At 39.2% G+C, this 25,235-nt stretch overlaps 1 protein-coding gene across 1 annotated transcript in view; it reads left to right on the top strand.

Annotated features, from left to right (window-relative positions):
• Positions 1–25,235, top strand: part of fras1 (Fraser extracellular matrix complex subunit 1) — a 383,712-nt gene that overhangs the window by 164,493 nt on the left and 193,984 nt on the right. Inside the window, exons 15-16 of the mRNA XM_072912400.1 lie at positions 16,532–16,672; positions 21,883–22,023. Of these exons, the coding sequence (XP_072768501.1) occupies positions 16,532–16,672; positions 21,883–22,023 (282 nt within the window). The remainder of the gene's footprint in view (positions 1–16,531; positions 16,673–21,882; positions 22,024–25,235) is intronic.

Raw genomic sequence — 25,235 nt, 5'->3', positions numbered from 1 at the left:
TTTTCTTTTGGTTTTTCAGTCAGTTGGTTGGTTAACAGTATGATGCAAAATTATGTCTAATTTCCACATTGGTTGGTTGGTTTGCAGAATAATGCAAAAATGTTGTCTTTGTTTCTACAAGATCAGGTGTTTTGTTTCGACTGCAGCAAGTTGGTTGATCGATTCATTGGTTGGGTTAGGGTGGTTGGTCGGCCAGGCAGTTGGTTGGTCTGTCGGTTGATTGGTCCGCTGGTTGGTTGCTGGATGGGTAGTTTGGTTGGTTGGCAGAATGATGCAAAAATGATGTCTTATTTCCACAATATCAGGTGTTCTGTTTCGACTGCAGTAAGTCGGTTTGTCGTTTTCTTTTGGTTTTTCAGTCAGTCAGTTGGTTGGTTAACAGTATGATGCAAAATTATGTCTAATTTCCACGTTGGTTGGTTGGTTTGCAGAATAATGCAAAAATGTTGTCTTTTTTCTACAAGATCAGGTGTTATGTTTCGACTGCAGCAAGTTGGTTGATCGATTCATTGGTTGGGTTAGGGTGGTTGGTCGGCCAGGCAGTTGGTTGGTCTGTCGGTTGATTGGTCCGCTGGTGGCTTGCTGGATGGGTTGTTTGGTCTGTTGGCAGAATGATGCAAAAATGATGTCTTATTTCCACAAGGTCAGGTGTTCTGTTTCGACTGCAGTAAGTCGGTTTGTCGTTTTCTTTTGGTTTTTCAGTCGGTCAGTTGATTGGTCAGTTGGTTGGTTAGCAGTATGATGCAAAATTATGTCTAATTTCCACGTTGGTTGGGTGGTTGATTGGTTGGTTAGCAGAATAATGCAAAAATGGTGTCTTTTTTCTACAAGATCAGGTGTTATGTTTCGACTGCAGCAAGTTGGTTGATCGATTCATTGGTTGGGTTAGGGTGGTTGGTCGGCCAGGCAGTTGGTTGGTCTGTCGGTTGATTGGTTCGCTGGTTGCTTGCTGGATGGGTAGTTTGGTTGGTTGGCAGAATGATGCAAAAATGATGTCTTATTTCCACAATATCAGGCGTTCTGTTTCGACTGCAGTAAGTCGGTTTGTTGTTTTCTTTTGGTTTTTCAGTTGATTGGTCAGTTGGTTGGTTAACAGTATGATGCAAAATTATGTCTAATTTCCACATTGGTTGGTTGGTTTGCAGAATAATGCAAAAATGTTGTCTTTGTTTCTACAAGATCAGGTGTTTTGTTTCGACTGCAGCAAGTTGGTTGATCGATTCATTGGTTGGGTTAGGGTGGTTGGTCGGCCAGGCAGTTGGTTGGTCTGTCGGTTGATTGGTCCGCTGGTTGCTTGCTGGATGGGTTGTTTGGTTGGTTGGCAGAATGATGCAAAAATGATGTCTTATTTCCACAAGGTCAGGTGTTCTGTTTCGACTGCAGTAAGTCGGTTTGTCAGTTGGTCGGTCAGCTGGCCGGTCGGTTGGTCAGTCAGTTGGTTGGTCTGTTGGTTGGTTGGTCAGTTGGCTGGTCGCTTGGTTGGTCGGTGAGTTGTCGGTTGGTTGGTCCGCTGGTTGCTTGCTGCATGGGTTGTTTGGTTGGTTGGCAGAAAGATGCAAAAATGATGTCTTATTTCCACAATATCAGGTGTTCTGTTTCGACTGCAGTAAGTCGGTTTGTCGTTTTCTTTTGGTTTTTCAGTCAGTCAGTTGGTTGGTTAACAGTATGATGCAAAATGATGTCTAATTTCCACGTTGGTTGGTTGGTTGATTGGTTGGTTTGCAGAATAATGCAAAAATGTTGTCTTTTTTTCTACAAGATCAGGTGTTATGTTTCGACTGCAGCAAGTTGGTTGATCGATTCATTGGTTGGGTTAGGGTGGTTGGTCGGCCAGGCAGTTGGTTGGTCTGTCGGTTGATTGGTCCGCTGGTTGCTTGCTGGATGGGTTGTTTGGTTGGTTGGCAGAATGATGCAAAAATGATGTCTTATTTCCACAAGGTCAGGTGTTCTGTTTCGACTGCAGTAAGTCGGTTAGTCAGTCAGTTGGTTGGTCTGTTGGTTGGTTGGTCAGTTGGCTGGTCGCTTGGTTGGTCGGTCAGTTGTCGCTTGGTTGGTCGGTCAGTTGTCGGTTGGTTGGTCCGCTGGTTGCTTGCTGGATGGGTTGTTTGGTTGGTTGGCAGAATGATGCAAAAATGATGTCTTATTTCCACAATATCAGGTGTTCTGTTTCGACTGCAGTAAGTCGGTTTGTCGTTTTCTTTTGGTTTTTCAGTCAGTCAGTTGGTTGGTTAACAGTATGATGCAAAATGATGTCTAATTTCCACGTTGGTTGGTTGGTTGATTGGTTGGTTTGCAGAAAAATGCAAAAATGTTGTCTTTTTTCTAAAAGATCAGGTGTTATGTTTCGACTGCAGCAAGTTGGTTGATCGATTCATTGGTTGGGTTAGGGTGGTTGGTCGGCCAGGCAGTTGGTTGGTCTGTCGGTTGGTTGGTCCTCTGGTTGCTTGCTGGATGGGTTGTTTGGTTGGTTGGCAGAATGATGCAAAAATGATGTCTTATTTCCACAAGGTCAGGTGTTCTGTTTCGACTGCAGTAAGTCGGTTTGTCGTTTTCTTTTGGTTTTTCAGTCGGTCAGTTGATTGGTCAGTTGGTTGGTTAGCAGTATGATGCAAAATTATGTCTAATTTCCACGTTGGTTGGTTGGTTGATTGGTTGGTTTGCAGAATAATGCAAAAATGTTGTCTTTTTTTCTACAAGATCAGGTGTTATGTTTCGACTGCAGCAAGTTGGTTGATCGATTCATTGGTTGGGTTAGGGTGGTTGGTCAGCCAGGCAGTTGGTTGGTCTGTCGGTTGATTGGTCCGCTGGTTGCTTGCTGGATGGGTTGTTTGGTTGGTTGGCAGAATGATGCAAAAATGATGTCTTATTTCCACAATATCAGGTGTTCTGTTTCGACTGCAGTAAGTCGGTTTGTCGTTTTCTTTTGTTTTTTCAGTCAGTCAGTTGGTTGGTTAACAGTATGATGCAAAATGATGTCTAATTTCCACGTTGGTTGGTTGGTTGATTGGTTGGTTTGCAGAATAATGCAAAAATGTTGTCTTTTTTTCTACAAGATCAGGTGTTATGTTTCGACTGCAGCAAGTTGGTTGATCGATTCATTGGTTGGGTTAGGGTGGTTGGTCGGCCAGGCAGTTGGTTGGTCTGTCGGTTGATTGGTCCGCTGGTGGCTTGCTGGATGGGTTGTTTGGTTGGTTGGCAGAATGATGCAAAAATGATGTCTTATTTCCACAAGGTCAGGTGTTCTGTTTCGACTGCAGTAAGTCGGTTTGTCAGTTGGTCGGTCAGCTGGCCGGTCGGTTAGTCAGTCAGTTGGTTGGTCTGTTGGTTGGTTGGTCAGTTGGCTGGTCGCTTGGTTGGTCGGTCAGTTGTCGGTTGGTTGGTCCGCCGGTTGCTTGCTGGATGGGTTGTTTGGTTGGTTGGCAGAATGATGCAAAAATGATGTCTTATTTCCACAATATCAGGTGTTCTGTTTCGACTGCAGTAAGTCGGTTTGTCGTTTTCTTTTGGTTTTTCAGTCAGTCAGTTGGTTGGTTAACAGTATGATGCAAAATTATGTCTAATTTCCACGTTGGTTGGTTGGTTTGCAGAAAAATGCAAAAATGTTGTCTTTTTTTCTACAAGATCAGGTGTTATGTTTCGACTGCAGCAAGTTGGTTGATCGATTCATTGGTTGGGTTAGGGTGGTTGGTCGGCCAGGCAGTTGGTTGGTCTGTCGGTTGATTGGTCCGCTGGTTGCTTGCTGGATGGGTTGTTTGGTTGGTTGGCAGAATGATGCAAAAATGATGTCTTATTTCTACGAGGTCAGGTGTTCTGTTTCGACTGCAGTAAGTCGGTTTGTCGTTTTCTTTTGGTTTTTCAGTCAGTCAGTTGGTTGGTTAACAGTATGATGCAAAATTATGTCTAATTTCCACGTTGGTTGGTTGGTTGATTGGTTGGTTTGCAGAAAAATGCAAAAATGTTGTCTTTTTTCTACAAGATCAGGTGTTATGTTTCGACTGCAGCAAGTTGGTTGATCGATTCATTGGTTGGGTTAGGGTGGTTGGTCGGCCAGGCAGTTGGTTGGTCTATTGGTTGATTGGTCCGCTGGTTGCTTGCTGGATGGGTTGTTTGGTTGGTTGGCAGAATGATGCAAAAAGGATGTCTTATTTCCACAAGGTCAGGTGTTCTGTTTCGACTGCAGTAAGTCGGTTTGTCGTTTTCTTTTGGTTTTTCAGTCGGTCAGTTGATTGGTCAGTTGGTTGGTTAGCAGTATGATGCAAAATTATGTCTAATTTCCACATTGGTTGGTTGGTTGATTGGTTGGTTTGCAGAATAATGCAAAAATGTTGTCTTTTTTTCTACTAGATCAGGTGTTATGTTTCGACTGCAGCAAGTTGGTTGATCGATTCATTGGTTGGGTTAGGGTGGTTGGTCGGCCAGGCAGTTGGTTGGTCTGTCGGTTGATTGGTCCGCTGGTTGCTTGCTGGATGGGTTGTTTGGTTGGTTGGCAGAATGATGCAAAAAGCATGTCTTATTTCCACAAGGTCAGGTGTTCTGTTTCGACTGCAGTAAGTCGGTTTGTCAGTTGGTCGGTCAGCTGGCCGGTCGGTTGGTCAGTCAGTTGGTTGGTCTGTTGGTTGGTTGGTCAGTTGGCTGGTCGCTTGGTTGGTCGGTCAGTTGTCGCTTGGTTGGTCCGCTGGTTGCTTGCTGGATGGGTTGTTTGGTTGGTTGGCAGAATGATGCAAAAATGATGTCTTATTTCCACAATATCAGGTGTTCTGTTTCGACTGCAGTAAGTCGGTTTGTCGTTTTCTTTTGGTTTTTTAGTCAGTCAGTTGGTTGGTTAACAGTATGATGCAAAATTATGTCTAATTTCCACGTTGGTTGGTTGGTTTGCAGAAAAATGCAAAAATGTTGTCTTTTTTCTACAAGATCAGGTATTATGTTTCGACTGCAGCAAGTTGGTTGATCGATTCATTGGTTGGGTTAGGGTGGTTGGTCGGCCAGGCAGTTGGTTGGTCTGTCGGTTGATTGGTCCGCTGGTGGCTTGCTGGATGGGTTGTTTGGTTGGTTGGCAGAATGATGCAAAAATGATGTCTTATTTCCACAAGGTCAGGTGTTCTGTTTCGACTGCAGTAAGTCGGTTTGTCAGTTGGTCGGTCAGCTGGCCGGTCGGTTGGTCAGTCAGTTGGTTGGTCTGTTGGTTGGTTGGTCAGTTGGCTGGTCGCTTGGTTGGTCGGTCAGTTGTCGCTTGGTTGGTCGGTCAGTTGTCGGTTGGTTGGTCCGCTGGTTGCTTGCTGGATGGGTTGTTTGGTTGGTTGGCAGAATGATGCAAAAATGATGTCTTATTTCCACAATATCAGGTGTTCTGTTTCGACTGCAGTAAGTCGGTTTGTCGTTTTCTTTTGGTTTTTCAGTCAGTCAGTTGGTTGGTTAACAGTATGATGCAAAATTATGTCTAATTTCCACGTTGGTTGGTTGGTTGATTGGTTGGTTTGCAGAAAAATGCAAAAATGTTGTCTTTTTTCTACAAGATCAGGTGTTATGTTTCGACTGCAGCAAGTTGGTGATCGATTCATTGGTTGGGTTAGGGTGATTGGTCGGACAAGCAGTTGGTTGGTCTGTCGGTTGATTGGTCCGCTGGTGGCTTGCTGGATGGGTTGTTTGGTTGGTTGGCAGAATGATGCAAAAATGATGTCTTATTTCCACAAGGTCAGGTGTTCTGTTTCGACTGCAGTAAGTCGGTTTGTCAGTTGGTCGGTCAGCTGGCCGGTCAGTCGGTCAGTCAGTTGGTTGGTCTGTTGGTTGGTTGGTTGGTCAGTTGGCTGGTCGCTTGGTTGGTTGGTCAGTTGTCGGTTGGTTGGTCCGCTGGTTGCTTGCTGGATGGGTTGTTTGGTTGGTTGGCAGAATGATGCAAAAATGATGTCTTATTTCCACAATATCAGGTGTTCTGTTTCGACTGCAGTAAGTCGGTTTGTCGTTTTCTTTTGGTTTTTCAGTCAGTCAGTTGGTTGGTTAACAGTATGATGCAAAATGATGTCTAATTTCCACGTTGGTTGGTTGGTTGATTGGTTGGTTTGCAGAAAAATGCAAAAATGTTGTCTTTTTTCTAAAAGATCAGGTGTTATGTTTCGACTGCAGCAAGTTGGTTGATCGATTCATTGGTTGGGTTAGGGTGGTTGGTCGGCCAGGCAGTTGGTTGGTCTGTCGGTTGGTTGGTCCTCTGGTTGCTTGCTGGATGGGTTGTTTGGTTGGTTGGCAGAATGATGCAAAAATGATGTCTTATTTCCACAAGGTCAGGTGTTCTGTTTCGACTGCAGTAAGTCGGTTTGTCGTTTTCTTTTGGTTTTTCAGTCGGTCAGTTGATTGGTCAGTTGGTTGGTTAGCAGTATGATGCAAAATTATGTCTAATTTCCACGTTGGTTGGTTGGTTGATTGGTTGGTTTGCAGAATAATGCAAAAATGTTGTCTTTTTTTCTACAAGATCAGGTGTTATGTTTCGACTGCAGCAAGTTGGTTGATCGATTCATTGGTTGGGTTAGGGTGGTTGGTCAGCCAGGCAGTTGGTTGGTCTGTCGGTTGATTGGTCCGCTGGTTGCTTGCTGGATGGGTTGTTTGGTTGGTTGGCAGAATGATGCAAAAATGATGTCTTATTTCCACAATATCAGGTGTTCTGTTTCGACTGCAGTAAGTCGGTTTGTCGTTTTCTTTTGTTTTTTCAGTCAGTCAGTTGGTTGGTTAACAGTATGATGCAAAATGATGTCTAATTTCCACGTTGGTTGGTTGGTTGATTGGTTGGTTTGCAGAATAATGCAAAAATGTTGTCTTTTTTTCTACAAGATCAGGTGTTATGTTTCGACTGCAGCAAGTTGGTTGATCGATTCATTGGTTGGGTTAGGGTGGTTGGTCGGCCAGGCAGTTGGTTGGTCTGTCGGTTGATTGGTCCGCTGGTGGCTTGCTGGATGGGTTGTTTGGTTGGTTGGCAGAATGATGCAAAAATGATGTCTTATTTCCACAAGGTCAGGTGTTCTGTTTCGACTGCAGTAAGTCGGTTTGTCAGTTGGTCGGTCAGCTGGCCGGTCGGTTAGTCAGTCAGTTGGTTGGTCTGTTGGTTGGTTGGTCAGTTGGCTGGTCGCTTGGTTGGTCGGTCAGTTGTCGGTTGGTTGGTCCGCCGGTTGCTTGCTGGATGGGTTGTTTGGTTGGTTGGCAGAATGATGCAAAAATGATGTCTTATTTCCACAATATCAGGTGTTCTGTTTCGACTGCAGTAAGTCGGTTTGTCGTTTTCTTTTGGTTTTTCAGTCAGTCAGTTGGTTGGTTAACAGTATGATGCAAAATTATGTCTAATTTCCACGTTGGTTGGTTGGTTTGCAGAAAAATGCAAAAATGTTGTCTTTTTTTCTACAAGATCAGGTGTTATGTTTCGACTGCAGCAAGTTGGTTGATCGATTCATTGGTTGGGTTAGGGTGGTTGGTCGGCCAGGCAGTTGGTTGGTCTGTCGGTTGATTGGTCCGCTGGTTGCTTGCTGGATGGGTTGTTTGGTTGGTTGGCAGAATGATGCAAAAATGATGTCCTATTTCTACGAGGTCAGGTGTTCTGTTTCGACTGCAGTAAGTCGGTTTGTCGTTTTCTTTTGGTTTTTCAGTCAGTCAGTTGGTTGGTTAACAGTATGATGCAAAATTATGTCTAATTTCCACGTTGGTTGGTTGGTTGATTGGTTGGTTTGCAGAAAAATGCAAAAATGTTGTCTTTTTTCTACAAGATCAGGTGTTATGTTTCGACTGCAGCAAGTTGGTTGATCGATTCATTGGTTGGGTTAGGGTGGTTGGTCGGCCAGGCAGTTGGTTGGTCTATTGGTTGATTGGTCCGCTGGTTGCTTGCTGGATGGGTTGTTTGGTTGGTTGGCAGAATGATGCAAAAAGGATGTCTTATTTCCACAAGGTCAGGTGTTCTGTTTCGACTGCAGTAAGTCGGTTTGTCGTTTTCTTTTGGTTTTTCAGTCGGTCAGTTGATTGGTCAGTTGGTTGGTTAGCAGTATGATGCAAAATTATGTCTAATTTCCACATTGGTTGGTTGGTTGATTGGTTGGTTTGCAGAATAATGCAAAAATGTTGTCTTTTTTTCTACTAGATCAGGTGTTATGTTTCGACTGCAGCAAGTTGGTTGATCGATTCATTGGTTGGGTTAGGGTGGTTGGTCGGCCAGGCAGTTGGTTGGTCTGTCGGTTGATTGGTCCGCTGGTTGCTTGCTGGATGGGTTGTTTGGTTGGTTGGCAGAATGATGCAAAAAGCATGTCTTATTTCCACAAGGTCAGGTGTTCTGTTTCGACTGCAGTAAGTCGGTTTGTCAGTTGGTCGGTCAGCTGGCCGGTCGGTTGGTCAGTCAGTTGGTTGGTCTGTTGGTTGGTTGGTCAGTTGGCTGGTCGCTTGGTTGGTCGGTCAGTTGTCGCTTGGTTGGTCCGCTGGTTGCTTGCTGGATGGGTTGTTTGGTTGGTTGGCAGAATGATGCAAAAATGATGTCTTATTTCCACAATATCAGGTGTTCTGTTTCGACTGCAGTAAGTCGGTTTGTCGTTTTCTTTTGGTTTTTTAGTCAGTCAGTTGGTTGGTTAACAGTATGATGCAAAATTATGTCTAATTTCCACGTTGGTTGGTTGGTTTGCAGAAAAATGCAAAAATGTTGTCTTTTTTCTACAAGATCAGGTATTATGTTTCGACTGCAGCAAGTTGGTTGATCGATTCATTGGTTGGGTTAGGGTGGTTGGTCGGCCAGGCAGTTGGTTGGTCTGTCGGTTGATTGGTCCGCTGGTGGCTTGCTGGATGGGTTGTTTGGTTGGTTGGCAGAATGATGCAAAAATGATGTCTTATTTCCACAAGGTCAGGTGTTCTGTTTCGACTGCAGTAAGTCGGTTTGTCAGTTGGTCGGTCAGCTGGCCGGTCGGTTGGTCAGTCAGTTGGTTGGTCTGTTGGTTGGTTGGTCAGTTGGCTGGTCGCTTGGTTGGTCGGTCAGTTGTCGCTTGGTTGGTCGGTCAGTTGTCGGTTGGTTGGTCCGCTGGTTGCTTGCTGGATGGGTTGTTTGGTTGGTTGGCAGAATGATGCAAAAATGATGTCTTATTTCCACAATATCAGGTGTTCTGTTTCGACTGCAGTAAGTCGGTTTGTCGTTTTCTTTTGGTTTTTCAGTCAGTCAGTTGGTTGGTTAACAGTATGATGCAAAATTATGTCTAATTTCCACGTTGGTTGGTTGGTTGATTGGTTGGTTTGCAGAAAAATGCAAAAATGTTGTCTTTTTTCTACAAGATCAGGTGTTATGTTTCGACTGCAGCAAGTTGGTGATCGATTCATTGGTTGGGTTAGGGTGATTGGTCGGACAAGCAGTTGGTTGGTCTGTCGGTTGATTGGTCCGCTGGTGGCTTGCTGGATGGGTTGTTTGGTTGGTTGGCAGAATGATGCAAAAATGATGTCTTATTTCCACAAGGTCAGGTGTTCTGTTTCGACTGCAGTAAGTCGGTTTGTCAGTTGGTCGGTCAGCTGGCCGGTCAGTCGGTCAGTCAGTTGGTTGGTCTGTTGGTTGGTTGGTTGGTCAGTTGGCTGGTCGCTTGGTTGGTTGGTCAGTTGTCGGTTGGTTGGTCCGCTGGTTGCTTGCTGGATGGGTTGTTTGGTTGGTTGGCAGAATGATGCAAAAATGATGTCTTATTTCCACAATATCAGGTGTTCTGTTTCGACTGCAGTAAGTCGGTTTGTCGTTTTCTTTTGGTTTTTCAGTCAGTCAGTTGGTTGGTTAACAGTATGATGCAAAATGATGTCTAATTTCCACGTTGGTTGGTTGGTTGATTGGTTGGTTTGCAGAAAAATGCAAAAATGTTGTCTTTTTTCTAAAAGATCAGGTGTTATGTTTCGACTGCAGCAAGTTGGTTGATCGATTCATTGGTTGGGTTAGGGTGGTTGGTCGGCCAGGCAGTTGGTTGGTCTGTCGGTTGGTTGGTCCTCTGGTTGCTTGCTGGATGGGTTGTTTGGTTGGTTGGCAGAATGATGCAAAAATGATGTCTTATTTCCACAAGGTCAGGTGTTCTGTTTCGACTGCAGTAAGTCGGTTTGTCGTTTTCTTTTGGTTTTTCAGTCGGTCAGTTGATTGGTCAGTTGGTTGGTTAGCAGTATGATGCAAAATTATGTCTAATTTCCACGTTGGTTGGTTGGTTGATTGGTTGGTTTGCAGAATAATGCAAAAATGTTGTCTTTTTTTCTACAAGATCAGGTGTTATGTTTCGACTGCAGCAAGTTGGTTGATCGATTCATTGGTTGGGTTAGGGTGGTTGGTCAGCCAGGCAGTTGGTTGGTCTGTCGGTTGATTGGTCCGCTGGTTGCTTGCTGGATGGGTTGTTTGGTTGGTTGGCAGAATGATGCAAAAATGATGTCTTATTTCCACAATATCAGGTGTTCTGTTTCGACTGCAGTAAGTCGGTTTGTCGTTTTCTTTTGTTTTTTCAGTCAGTCAGTTGGTTGGTTAACAGTATGATGCAAAATGATGTCTAATTTCCACGTTGGTTGGTTGGTTGATTGGTTGGTTTGCAGAATAATGCAAAAATGTTGTCTTTTTTTCTACAAGATCAGGTGTTATGTTTCGACTGCAGCAAGTTGGTTGATCGATTCATTGGTTGGGTTAGGGTGGTTGGTCGGCCAGGCAGTTGGTTGGTCTGTCGGTTGATTGGTCCGCTGGTGGCTTGCTGGATGGGTTGTTTGGTTGGTTGGCAGAATGATGCAAAAATGATGTCTTATTTCCACAAGGTCAGGTGTTCTGTTTCGACTGCAGTAAGTCGGTTTGTCAGTTGGTCGGTCAGCTGGCCGGTCGGTTAGTCAGTCAGTTGGTTGGTCTGTTGGTTGGTTGGTCAGTTGGCTGGTCGCTTGGTTGGTCGGTCAGTTGTCGGTTGGTTGGTCCGCCGGTTGCTTGCTGGATGGGTTGTTTGGTTGGTTGGCAGAATGATGCAAAAATGATGTCTTATTTCCACAATATCAGGTGTTCTGTTTCGACTGCAGTAAGTCGGTTTGTCGTTTTCTTTTGGTTTTTCAGTCAGTCAGTTGGTTGGTTAACAGTATGATGCAAAATTATGTCTAATTTCCACGTTGGTTGGTTGGTTTGCAGAAAAATGCAAAAATGTTGTCTTTTTTTCTACAAGATCAGGTGTTATGTTTCGACTGCAGCAAGTTGGTTGATCGATTCATTGGTTGGGTTAGGGTGGTTGGTCGGCCAGGCAGTTGGTTGGTCTGTCGGTTGATTGGTCCGCTGGTTGCTTGCTGGATGGGTTGTTTGGTTGGTTGGCAGAATGATGCAAAAATGATGTCTTATTTCTACGAGGTCAGGTGTTCTGTTTCGACTGCAGTAAGTCGGTTTGTCGTTTTCTTTTGGTTTTTCAGTCAGTCAGTTGGTTGGTTAACAGTATGATGCAAAATTATGTCTAATTTCCACGTTGGTTGGTTGGTTGATTGGTTGGTTTGCAGAAAAATGCAAAAATGTTGTCTTTTTTCTACAAGATCAGGTGTTATGTTTCGACTGCAGCAAGTTGGTTGATCGATTCATTGGTTGGGTTAGGGTGGTTGGTCGGCCAGGCAGTTGGTTGGTCTATTGGTTGATTGGTCCGCTGGTTGCTTGCTGGATGGGTTGTTTGGTTGGTTGGCAGAATGATGCAAAAAGGATGTCTTATTTCCACAAGGTCAGGTGTTCTGTTTCGACTGCAGTAAGTCGGTTTGTCGTTTTCTTTTGGTTTTTCAGTCGGTCAGTTGATTGGTCAGTTGGTTGGTTAGCAGTATGATGCAAAATTATGTCTAATTTCCACATTGGTTGGTTGGTTGATTGGTTGGTTTGCAGAATAATGCAAAAATGTTGTCTTTTTTTCTACTAGATCAGGTGTTATGTTTCGACTGCAGCAAGTTGGTTGATCGATTCATTGGTTGGGTTAGGGTGGTTGGTCGGCCAGGCAGTTGGTTGGTCTGTCGGTTGATTGGTCCGCTGGTTGCTTGCTGGATGGGTTGTTTGGTTGGTTGGCAGAATGATGCAAAAAGCATGTCTTATTTCCACAAGGTCAGGTGTTCTGTTTCGACTGCAGTAAGTCGGTTTGTCAGTTGGTCGGTCAGCTGGCCGGTCGGTTGGTCAGTCAGTTGGTTGGTCTGTTGGTTGGTTGGTCAGTTGGCTGGTCGCTTGGTTGGTCGGTCAGTTGTCGCTTGGTTGGTCCGCTGGTTGCTTGCTGGATGGGTTGTTTGGTTGGTTGGCAGAATGATGCAAAAATGATGTCTTATTTCCACAATATCAGGTGTTCTGTTTCGACTGCAGTAAGTCGGTTTGTCGTTTTCTTTTGGTTTTTTAGTCAGTCAGTTGGTTGGTTAACAGTATGATGCAAAATTATGTCTAATTTCCACGTTGGTTGGTTGGTTTGCAGAAAAATGCAAAAATGTTGTCTTTTTTCTACAAGATCAGGTATTATGTTTCGACTGCAGCAAGTTGGTTGATCGATTCATTGGTTGGGTTAGGGTGGTTGGTCGGCCAGGCAGTTGGTTGGTCTGTCGGTTGATTGGTCCGCTGGTGGCTTGCTGGATGGGTTGTTTGGTTGGTTGGCAGAATGATGCAAAAATGATGTCTTATTTCCACAAGGTCAGGTGTTCTGTTTCGACTGCAGTAAGTCGGTTTGTCAGTTGGTCGGTCAGCTGGCCGGTCGGTTGGTCAGTCAGTTGGTTGGTCTGTTGGTTGGTTGGTCAGTTGGCTGGTCGCTTGGTTGGTCGGTCAGTTGTCGCTTGGTTGGTCGGTCAGTTGTCGGTTGGTTGGTCCGCTGGTTGCTTGCTGGATGGGTTGTTTGGTTGGTTGGCAGAATGATGCAAAAATGATGTCTTATTTCCACAATATCAGGTGTTCTGTTTCGACTGCAGTAAGTCGGTTTGTCGTTTTCTTTTGGTTTTTCAGTCAGTCAGTTGGTTGGTTAACAGTATGATGCAAAATTATGTCTAATTTCCACGTTGGTTGGTTGGTTGATTGGTTGGTTTGCAGAAAAATGCAAAAATGTTGTCTTTTTTCTACAAGATCAGGTGTTATGTTTCGACTGCAGCAAGTTGGTGATCGATTCATTGGTTGGGTTAGGGTGATTGGTCGGACAAGCAGTTGGTTGGTCTGTCGGTTGATTGGTCCGCTGGTGGCTTGCTGGATGGGTTGTTTGGTTGGTTGGCAGAATGATGCAAAAATGATGTCTTATTTCCACAAGGTCAGGTGTTCTGTTTCGACTGCAGTAAGTCGGTTTGTCAGTTGGTCGGTCAGCTGGCCGGTCAGTCGGTCAGTCAGTTGGTTGGTCTGTTGGTTGGTTGGTTGGTCAGTTGGCTGGTCGCTTGGTTGGTTGGTCAGTTGTCGGTTGGTTGGTCCGCTGGTTGCTTGCTGGATGGGTTGTTTGGTTGGTTGGCAGAATGATGCAAAAATGATGTCTTATTTCCACAATATCAGGTGTTCTGTTTCGACTGCAGTAAGTCGGTTTGTCGTTTTCTTTTGGTTTTTCAGTCAGTCAGTTGGTTGGTTAACAGTATGATGCAAAATTATGTCTAATTTCCACGTTGGTTGGTTGGTTGATTGGTTGGTTTGCAGAATAATGCAAAAATGTTGTCTTTTTTTCTACAAGATCAGGTGTTATGTTTCGACTGCAGCAAGTTGGTTGATCGATTCATTGGTTGGGTTAGGGTGGTTGGTCGGCCAGGCAGTTGGTTGGTCTGTCGGTTGATTGGTCCGCTGGTTGCTTGCTGGATGGGTTGTTTGGTTGGTTGGCAGAATGATGCAAAAATGATGTCTTATTTCCACAATATCAGGTGTTCTGTTTCGACTGCAGTAAGTCGGTTTGTCGTTTTCTTTTGGTTTTTCAGTCGGTCAGTTGATTGGTCAGTTGGTTGGTTAACAGTATGATGCAAAATGATGTCTAATTTCTACGTTGGTTGGTTGATTGGTTGGTTGATTGGTTGGTTTGCAGAATAATGCAAAAATGTTGTCTTTTTTCTACAAGATCAGGTGTTATGTTTTGACTGCAGCAAGTTGGTTGATCGATTCATTGGTTGGGTTAGGGTGGTTGGTCGGCCAGGCAGTTGGTTGGTCTGTCGGTTGGTTGGTCCGCTGGTTGCTTGCTGGATGGGTTGTTTGGTTGGTTGGCAGAATGATGCAAAAATGATGTCTTATTTCCACAATGTCAGGTGTTCTGTTTCGACTGCAGTAAGTCGGTTTGTCGTTTTCTTTTGGTTTTTCAGTTGATTGGTCAGTTGGTTGGTTAACAGTATGATGCAAAATTATGTCTAATTTCCACGTTGGTTGGTTGGTTGGTTGGTTGATTGGTTGGTTTGCAGAATAATGCAAAAATGTTGTCTCTTTTCTACAAGATCATGTGTTATGTTTCGACTGCAGCAAGTTGGTTGATCGATTCATTGGTTGGGTTAGGGTGGTTGGTCGGCCAGGCAGTTGGTTGGTCTGTCGGTTGATTGGTCCGCTGGTTGCTTGCTGGATGGGTTGTTTGGTTGGTTGGCAGAATGATGCAAAAATGATGTCTTATTTCCACAAGGTTAGGTGTTCTGTTTTGACTGCAGTAAGTCGGTTTGTCGTTTTCTTTTGGTTTTTCAGTTGGTCAGTTGGTTGGTTAGCAGTATGATGCAAAATCATGTCTAATTTCCACGTTGGTTGGGTGGTTGATTGGTTGGTTAGCAGAATAATGCAAAAATTGTGTCTTTTTTTCTACAAGATCAGGTGTTATGTTTCGACTGCTGCAAGTTGGTTGATTGGTTGGTTGGGTTAGGTTGGTTGGTCGGCCAGGCAGTTTGTTGGTTGGTTGGTCGGTCAGTCGGTTGTTTGGTCGGCCGGTGACTTGCTATATGGGTTGGTTGGTTGGTTGGTTGTGTGGTCTGTGGGTTGTTTGGTTGGTTAGCAGAATAATGCAAAAATGTATGTCTTATTTCCACAAGGTCAGGTGTTATGTTTTGACTGCAGTAAGTTGGTTGGTTGGTGAGTATATTGGTCGTTCTGTCGGTCGGTTGGTAAGTTGAATGGTCAGTTGATTGGTTGTTTGGTCGGTTTGTTAGTTGGGTAGCAGCACAATGCAAAAAACATATCTTATATTTCCGCAAGCTGAGGTGTTCTGAGAGCACTTAGTCAGGGGTTTGATTGGCTGGTCCTGTCATTTGGTGGGTTAGCCGGTTGGTTGGTTGGTGGTTCAAGCGGTCATTCAGTGAGGCAGGAAATGACTGAGTTAGTTAGTTGACATGATTATGCAAAAAATGCACTTCCCCTTCCGGCGATGTGTTACTTCAATCAGAGTTAGTTGGTTAATTAGTTGGTTGCTTAGTTAGTCACTTAAAACAACACCACATATTTCCATAAGATCAGAAGTAATTTTTTTAAACCACAGTGAGTCATTGAGCTAGTTAGTTAGTAAGTTAGTCTGTTAACATGGTTCTGCAAAAAACACATTACTAATTACCATAAAGCAAGGTGGTAGATGTTTTGTCTTGATTTGAGTTAATCAATTGGTTGGTCAGTTAGTCAGCGAGTTCGGTAGGTAGGAAGGTATGAGTTAAACACTGCAGTTAGTTTTATTAAACAAGGTCAGGTGTTATGTTTTTACTTTAGTAAGTTGCTTGGTCGGTCAGTTGGTTGGCCAGTCTGTCGGCTGGTTGGTCAGTCGGTTGGTTGTTTTGTTGTTCAGTTGCTTGGTTGGGTCAGTCGGTTAGTTGGTTGGTCCGTTTGTTGGTTGGTTGGTCTGTTGGTTGGTTGGTTGGTTGGTCGATCGGTTGGTTGGTCAATTTGTTGGTTGGTTGATCGTCGGGGTGGTTAGTTGGTTGGGCACTTGGTTGGGTTTTTTGGTTTGTTGGTTAGCAGAATGATGCCAAAAAAATGTCTTATTTTCACAAGGTCAGGTGTTCTGTTTTGACTGCCGTAAGTTGGTTGGTGGGATGATCAGTTTGTCGGTTGGTCAGTCAGTCAATCGGTTAGTTGTTTACTTCGTCAATTTTCTAGTTAGTTTGTAGAATGTTGCATGAACTATCTTAACGTGTTCCTACGAGGTCAGTAGTTATATTTAGACCATGGCAAAAATCTTGATTTAGTTGAATTGGTTATTCAGTCACTTTTGTAGTTATCAATGTTGATTGACCTTTATTCAATTTGTTAGTTAGTTAGTTAACAATGTTAGCATAGATACAAAAACTGCAAACCCTATACTTTGCATGTTTTACTGAGTTAATTGTTGTGTTAGTTAACACAAGTGTGCGATTGCAATCTAGTCCTGATGTTTTATGGACAGTTGACTAGTTAGTTGGTTGGTTAGTTAGCAGAATGTTTTACTGCATTCAGACAGCTGTTTAAGTGAGTCCAGCGTGTAGTAGATGAAAGACCTTGGCAGAGGTTTCACATGAAAGTTGTTTGTGTCTCACGACTTTCTTCGGGCGAGTGATTAGCTAACATGACTCTAAGCCAGTGTTAATTGCTTCTATATTTAGTCAAAAAAGATTTGCATCATTGTATCTAACGCTTACTTTCTCATGTTGTCAGCGTGTCACTCGTCGTGTGCTTCCTGTTTCCATGACAACCCAAACTGCACCAGCTGTCTGCCCGGCAGCGCATTGCATCATGGGACGTGCGTGTCCCAGTGTCCAGCCCGACACTACCTGGACCACAGGAGCCGATGCAGAGGTCAGATGTCCCAAGACTTTTGTCCGTGTCATGTTTAAAATATATATTATTTGTTAATATTGTGATAATGTACATCTTTTTTTTAACAGTTAGATGTAGATTATAATGGGAATCCAAACCAGTAGAATTAGGTTTTTTTCCTCCTTTTTTAGTAAGTTTAATTAAATTGAATGACGTCGTCATTTGTGATTTTTATTTAAATTTGTTTATTTAATTATATTTGTATATTTCATTCATTCATTATTTATTTATTATTTATAACATAGATATGTTATAGTCTAAAAAGCATTTGTGTTTTAATCCAACAAACATTTAATATTCGTGGTTTTTTTTTTTCATTTAATAAAAAAAAGATGTAATTGTATATATTTGTCTATTATTTATTTATTTAATAAAAAATTAAATAAAATTTGTGTTCAAAAACAAAAAATAATCAACATTTGGGCTTTTTAATTGTATTCATTTAATATTTAATTGATTAATATAAAAAAAAAAAAAATTACGTAATTGAATTTTTTTTCCTTCTAGGCCACTTGCGTTTTGGTAAGTTGAATTAAATTGAATGACGTCGTCATTTTTGATTTTTTTATTTAAAATGGTTTATTTAATTATATTTATTCATTATTTCATTTATTCATGATGTATTTCTTTATTATTTATAACATAGAAATTAGTTTAAAAAGCATTTGTGTTTTAATACAACAAACATTTAAAATTCGTGTTTTTTTTTTTATTTAATAAAAAAAAGATGTAATTGTATATATTTGTCTATTATTTATTTATTTAATAAGAAATTAAATAAAATTTGTGTTCAAAAACAAAAAAGAATCAACATTTGGGCTTTTTAATTGTATTTATTTATTATTTAATTTATTAATATAAAAAAACAATTGCGTAATTGACATTTTTTCCTCTTAGGCCACTTGCGTTTTGGTAAGTTGAATTAAATTGAATGACGTCGTCATTTTTGATTTTTTTATTTAAAATGGTTTATTTAATTATATTTATTCATTATTTCATTTATTCATGATGTATTTCTTTATTATTTATAACATAGAAATTAGTTTAAAAAGCATTTGTGTTTTAATACAACAAACATTTAAAATTCGTGTTTTTTTTTTTATTTAATAAAAAAAAGATGTAATTGTATATATTTGTCTATTATTTATTTATTTAATAAAAAATTAAATAAAATTTGTGTTCAAAAACAAAAAAGAATCAACGTTTGGGCTTTTTAATTGTATTTATTTATTATTTAATTGATTAATATAAAAAAAAACAATTGCGTAATTGAAATTGTTTTCCTCTTAGGCCACTTGCGTTTTGGTAAGTTGAATTAAATTGAATGACGTCGTCATTTTTGATTTTTTTTATTTAAAATGGTTTATTTAATTATATTTATTCATTATTTCATTTATTCATGATGTATTTCTTTATTATTTATAACATAGAAATTAGTTTAAAAAGCATTTGTGTTTTAATACAACAAACATTTAACATTCGTGTTTTTTTTTTATTTAATAAAAAAAAGATGTAATTGTATATATTTGTCTATTATTTATTTATTTAATAAAAAATTAAATAAAATTTGTGTTCAAAAACAAAAAAGAATCAACATTTGGGCTTTTTAATTGTATTTATTTATTATTTAATTTATTAATATAAAAAAACAATTGCGTAATTGACATTTTTTCCTCTTAGGCCACTTGCGTTTTGGTAAGTTGAATTAAATTGAATGACGTCGTCATTTGTGATTTTTTATTTAAAATGGTTTATTTAATTATATTTATTCATTATTTCATTTATTCATGATGTATTTCTTTATTATTTATAACATAGAAATTAGTTTAAAAAGCATTTGTGTTTTAATACAACAAACATTTAACATTCGTGTTTTTTTTTTCATTTAATAAAAAAAAGATGTAATTGTATATATTTGTCTATTATTTATTTATTTAATAAAAAATTAAATAAAATTTGTGTTCAAAAACAAAAAAGAAACATTTGGGCTTTTTAATTGTATTTAGTTATTATTTAATTGATTAATATAAAAAAAACAATTGCGTAATTGAATTTTTTTTCCTCCTAGGCCACTTGCGTTTTGGTAAGTTGAATTAAATTGAATGACGTCGTCATTTGTGATTTTTTATTTAAAATGGTTTATTTAATTATATTTATTCATTATTTCATTTATTCATGATGTATTTCATTATTATTTATAACATAGAAATTAGTTTAAAAAGCATTTGTGTTTTAATACAACAAACATTTAAAATTTGTGTGTTTTTTTTTATTTAATAAAAAAAAGATGTAATTGTATATATTTGTCTATTATTTATTTATTTAATAAAAAATAAAATAACATTTGTGTTCAAAAACAAAAAAGAATCAACATTTGGGCTTTTTAATTGTATTTATTTATTATTTAATTTATTAATATAAAAAAAACAATTGCGTAATTGAAATTGTTTTCCTCCTAGGCCACTTGCGTTTTGGTGAGTTGAATTAAATTGAATGACGTCGTCATTTTTGATTTTTTTATTTAAAATGGTTTATTTAATTATATTTATTCATTATTTCATTTATTCATGATGTATTTCTTTATTATTTATAACATAGAAATTAGTTTAAAAAGCATTTGTGTTTTAATACAACAAACATTTAAAATTCGTGTTTGTTTTTTTATTTAATAAAAAAAAGATGTAGTTGTATATATTTGTCTATTATTTATTTATTTAATAAAAAATTAAATAAAATGTGTGTTCAAAAACAAAAAAGAATCAACATTTGGGCTTTTTAATTGTATTTATTTATTATTTAATTGATTAATATAAAAAAACAATTGCGTCATTAAAATTTTTTTCCTCCTAGGCCAATCGCGTTTTGGTAAGTTGAATTAAATTGAATGACGTCGTCATTTGTAATTTTTTATTTAAAATAGTTTATTTAATTATATTTATTCATTATTTCATTTATTCATGATGTATTTCTTTATTATTTATAACATAGAAATTAGTTTAAAAAGCATTTGTGTTTTAATACAACAAACATTTAAAATTCGTGTTTTTTTTTTTTATTTAATAAAAAAAAGATGTAATTGTATATATTTGTCTATTATTTATTTATTTAATAAAAAATTAAATAAAATTTGTGTTCAAAAACAAAAAAGAATCAACATTTGGGCTTTTTAATTGTATTTATTTATTATTTAATTGATTAATATATAAAAAACAATTGCGTAATTGAAATTTTTTTCCTTCTAGGCCACTTGCGTTTTGGTAAGTTGAATTAAATTGAATGACGTCGTCATTTTTTATTTTTTTATTTAAAATGGTTTATTTAATTATATTTATTCATTATTTCATTTATTCATGATGTATTTCTTTATTATTTATAACATAGAAATTAGTTTAAAAAGCATTTGTGTTTTAATACAACAAACATTTAACATTTGTGGGTTTTTTTTCATTTAATAAAAAAAAGATGTAATTGTATATATTTGTCTATTATTTATTTATTTAATAAAAAATTTAATAAAATGTGTGTTCAAAAACAAAAAAGAATCAACATTTGGGCTTTTTAATTGTATTCATTTAATATTTAATTGATTAATATAAAAAAAAACAATTGCGTAATTGAATTTTTTTTCCTCCTAGGCCAATCGCGTTTTGGTAAGTTGAATTAAATTGAATGACGTCGTCATTTTTTATTTTTTTTTATTTAAAATGGTTTATTTAATTATATTTATTCATTATTTCATTTATTCATGATGTATTTCTTTATTATTTATAACATAGAAATTAGTTTAAAAAGCATTTGTGTTTTAATACAACAAACATTTAATATTCGTGTTTTTTTTTTTCATTTAATAAAAAAAAAGATGTAATTGTATATATTTGTCTATTATTTATTTATTTAATAAAAAATAAAATACAATTTGTGTTCAAAAACAAAAAAGAATCAACATTTGGGCTTTTTAATTGTATTCATTTATTATTTAATTGATTAATATAAAAAAACAACTGCGTAATTGACATTTTTTTCCTCTTAGGCCACTTGCGTTTTGGTAAGTTGAATTAAATTGAATGACGTCGTCATTTGTGATTTTTTTATTTAAAATGGTTTATTTAATTATATTTATTTATTATTTCATTTATTCATGATGTATTTCATTATTATTTATAACATAGAAATTAGTTTAAAAAGCATTTGTGTTTTAATACAACAAACATTTAAAATTTGTGTTTTTTTTTTTATTTAATAAAAAAAAGATGTAATTGTATATATTTGTCTATTTATTTATTTAATAAAAAATAAAATTAAATTTGTGTTCAAAAACAAAAAAGAATCAACATTTGGGCTTTTTAATTGTATGTATTTATTATTTAATTGATTAATATAAAAAAAACAATTGCGTAATTGAATTTTTTTTCCTTCTAGGCCACTTGCATTTTGGTAAGTTGAATTAAATTGAATGACGTCGTCATTTGTGATTTTTTTATTTAAAATGGTTTATTTAATTATATTTATTCATTATTTCATTTATTCATGATGTATTTCTTTATTATTTATAACATAGAAATTAGTTTAAAAAGCATTTGTGTTTTAATACAACAAACATTTAACATTCGTGTTTTTTTTTTCATTTAATAAAAAAAAAAATGTAATTGTATATATTTATTATTTATTTTATTAAAAAAACATAAATAACATTTGTGTTCAGAAACAAAAAAGATTCAACATTTGGGCTTTTTAATTGTATTTATTTATTTATTATTTAATTGATCTATTTATTATCCATTTTATAATATAAAAAAAACAATTGCGTAATTGGCCATGACGCATGTGCATATTAAAAAAAAACAATAGCATAATCCACCATCTTCTCCAGGAGTACAACCACTTTGGAATTGGAGTGTGAAAAAATAATCGAATTGCGATTCCTATTTATCCCGAGTCTAAGACCTAATTGTTTAAAAAAAAAAATGGTTTGCCTGACACGTGGAACGTGACAAATTGGGGGAGGGGGATGCAATATCTATCCAGACGGCCGTACAGTTGAATATCTTAAAATGTGTTTGGAGGCAATTCCAACTTTGACCACAGTGCCAGTTTCTACCTAGAGTGGCACTTTCCGTGGTTTCCAGCAGACTGCATTGCAAGGGGATGAAGTATGATTTTAATGAGCTACGTTTGACGTCCATGTTCAGTGTGTCACAGCACCTGTGCGTCATGTTGGGGTGTGTCAGCCTCGCAGTGCACCACCTGTGCACCTGCCCTCCTCCTCCACCAGGGGCAGTGTGTGCACACCTGTGGCCAAGGACTCTACCCGCACACACACACCTGTCACAGTGAGTGTATACACACTAGAGATGCGCGGATAGGCAAATATTTCATCCGCAACCGCATCAGAAAGTCGTCAAGCATCCGCCATCCACCCGATGTAACGTTTGATCAGAACTGCACCCGCCCGCCATCCGCCCGTTATATCTAATATAGACGATGCAAGGCATTAGTGAGACACCTGCCAACTACTCCGGTTTTCCCGTAATTCGTACGGTTTTCATCAACCTATTCCGGGTTACGGTTGCAGTGATAAAAAATACGGTTTTTCATTAATTTAAAAAAAAAAAAGGGTGAAAACTACGCGAATTGCACCTTGTGCAGACAAGATTTTTCGATCGGACACGGAGGAATTAGCGATGTAAAAGACCACGTTGGGACAAAAAAACACAAGTCTAATGCCGTTGCTAGCGATACAAGTGGAAAACTTTCAACGTTTTTCGTCGCCCAAACAGATTCTTTGGATGTGATAAATGCCGAAGTTTTATTTACGGAGGCAATAATTGAGCATGGACTTCCAATCGCACTGGCTGATCACATGGGACAGTTAATAATGTAATGCAACCTTTAAAAATCATTACGCGGTGATCGCGGTCCCAAAAATAAACTTTTCTTGCATGATAATGTCCAGAAAAATTCGCTTTATATTACTATAGAGTCCTTTTAACGAATGAGTTTGATGGTTTATCACAAACCTTAAATGAAAGAAGTCCTTTGTTCTCCTGCACCATGCATGCGCTTTGGCCTTGCTTCGTGTTTGGTGCGCAATCCTGTCGGCTGTATTTCACAGCACGACATACTGTTAAAAGTGTTTATACTATTTATGCTTTCAAGTCCAAGTTGAAGAAATCTTGTTAAATGTTGACAGCATAACTACCAAAATACAGAAGTATGTCCTTAATATTTTTGCAGTGCTATTTCTGTTGAAAAGTTCAAATGATTACATTAGAGATGTGATGTGCCACTTTTCAAGTGTCTGATGGCTTCAATTAATTTTCATTAATTTTTCATATTTTGAATTCTTTTGAAAGGCTTACAAAAAAACTACATTTGAATTGTAATTCCATGCTATTGACAGGACTATTAATTTTAATGAAGTGAGCTTACCATGTTTACAGTATGATAATTGTGATAGAAATGTGAATTTTAGGCACAGAATATTTTTTACAATTGAACAAGGCAGTAGATTATACAAGCTTGGACAGAAAGTTAATAATGACACCAATTTTTTTTTTTATGGAATTGTTTAGTACTGTTTTACCATTTGTTTACTGTAAAAAGTGTTTATACTTTCAATGAACAAATTGAAGTCTTGTGAAAGGTTGACAGGATAACTGGCATTAACTGTCAAAATAATTTCAAACTATTGAAGTTAGCTTACAGAATAAACATGTCAATCAACCCATATGATTTTTGCTGTAATATTTTTGTTTTGAAAAGTCACTGTGACTGATAGAAAAGTGATGGTTTTAGCAACATTTTAACCTGTCTGAATGCTAATAATCATTTTGCGTCGGGGGGCGAAGCCCTGAACCCCCCACCAGGACTTTGTCCTGGACCTACCGGGGCCTGCGGCCCTTGGACCCTGGCTACTAGGTTTTTCTGATTTCAAAAGTTGGCAGGTATGGTGAGGTTATAAAGCTTTTGCCTGTTAAAGAAAGGAGACTGATCCAATGCAGCACAGACTTTCGCGTGCCACGCTGTCACGACCCAGACGCACACCAGTGCGCAATCATATGGGAGCCGCGCTGAGCGCACCTCCAAGCGCGTCTCGCTGCCGGCGACGGTCAGGTATGGGCCCGACGCTCCAGCGCCATCCATTTTCAGGGCTAGTTGATTCGGCAGGTGGGTTGTTACTCCCTCCTTAGCGGGTTCCGACTTCCATGGCCACCGTCCTGCTCTCTATATCAACCAGGGTGAGCCTCACCCCTTTCGTGAGCGCACTGCGCGCGGAGTGACCCCTGTTACGCGCCCCCGGCAACAGGGGTGGCGGGCAGGTAAGCTGCGCGGGCGGAGCGCGCGGAGTGACCCCTGTTACGAGCCCCCGGCCACGGGGGTGGCTTACCTGCTGCGCGTGACGCCGGCCGCGGCGAAAGCGGACGAGGCAGGGTGTCGGTGCGGTGGGCGCGGTGGTGACCTTGGACGTGCGTCGGGCCCTTCTCGCGGATCGCCTCAGCTACGGCTCCCGGTGGGGCCCTCTCGGGGGAAGGGGCCTCGGTCCCGGACCCCGGCGAGGCGTCCCTTCTCCGCTCCGTAAAAGTGTCCATCTCTTTTCTTTTTTTTTCTTCTGTTGTGGCATATGCTGCAGGTGCCTGCTCGTTTTTCGTATGTGGGTAACAACATTTAACTATGTATATACAGGTAAAAGCCAGTAAATTAGAATATTTTGAAAAACTTGATTTATTTCAGTAATTGCATTCAAAAGGTGTAACTTGTACATTATATTTATTCATTGCACACAGACTGATGCATTCAAATGTTTATTTCATTTAATTTTGATGATTTGAAGTGGCAACAAATGAAAATCCAAAATTCCGTGTGTCACAAAATTAGAATATTACTTAAGGCTAATACAAAAAAGGGAGTTTTAGAAATGTTGGCCAACTGAAAAGTATAAAAAATGAAAAATATGAGCATGTACAATACTCAATACTTGGTTGGAGCTCCTTTTGCCTCAATTACTGCGTTAATGCGGCGTGGCATGGAGTCGATGAGTTTCTGGCACTGCTCAGGTGTTATGAGAGCCCAGGTTGCTCTGATAGTGGCCTTCAACTCTTCTGCGTTTTTGGGTCTGGCATTCTGCATCTTCCTTTTCACAATACCCCACAGATTTTCTATGGGGCTAAGGTCAGGGGAGTTGGCGGGCCAATTTAGAACAGAAATACCATGGCCCGTAAACCAGGCACGGGTAGATTTTGCGCTGTGTGCAGGCGCCAAGTCCTGTTGGAACTTGAAATCTCCATCTCCATAGAGCAGGTCAGCAGCAGGAAGCATGAAGTGCTCTAAAACTTGCTGGTAGACGGCTGCGTTGACCCTGGATCTCAGGAAACAGAGTGGACCGACACCAGTAGATGACATGGCACCCCAAACCATCACCCAACCATGCAAATTTTGCATTTCCTTTGGAAATCGAGGTCCCAGAGTCTGGAGGAAGACAGGAGAGGCACAGGATACACGTTGCCTGAAGTCTTGTGTAAAGTTTCCACCATCAGTGATGGTT

Source organism: Nerophis lumbriciformis, linkage group LG03 (assembly GCF_033978685.3).
Source record: "Nerophis lumbriciformis linkage group LG03, RoL_Nlum_v2.1, whole genome shotgun sequence".
In the NCBI taxonomy this organism is placed as follows: domain Eukaryota; kingdom Metazoa; phylum Chordata; class Actinopteri; order Syngnathiformes; family Syngnathidae; genus Nerophis; species Nerophis lumbriciformis.
The sequence above is the reverse complement of the archived record's forward strand: the minus strand, read 5'-3'. Positions and strand labels throughout refer to the sequence as shown.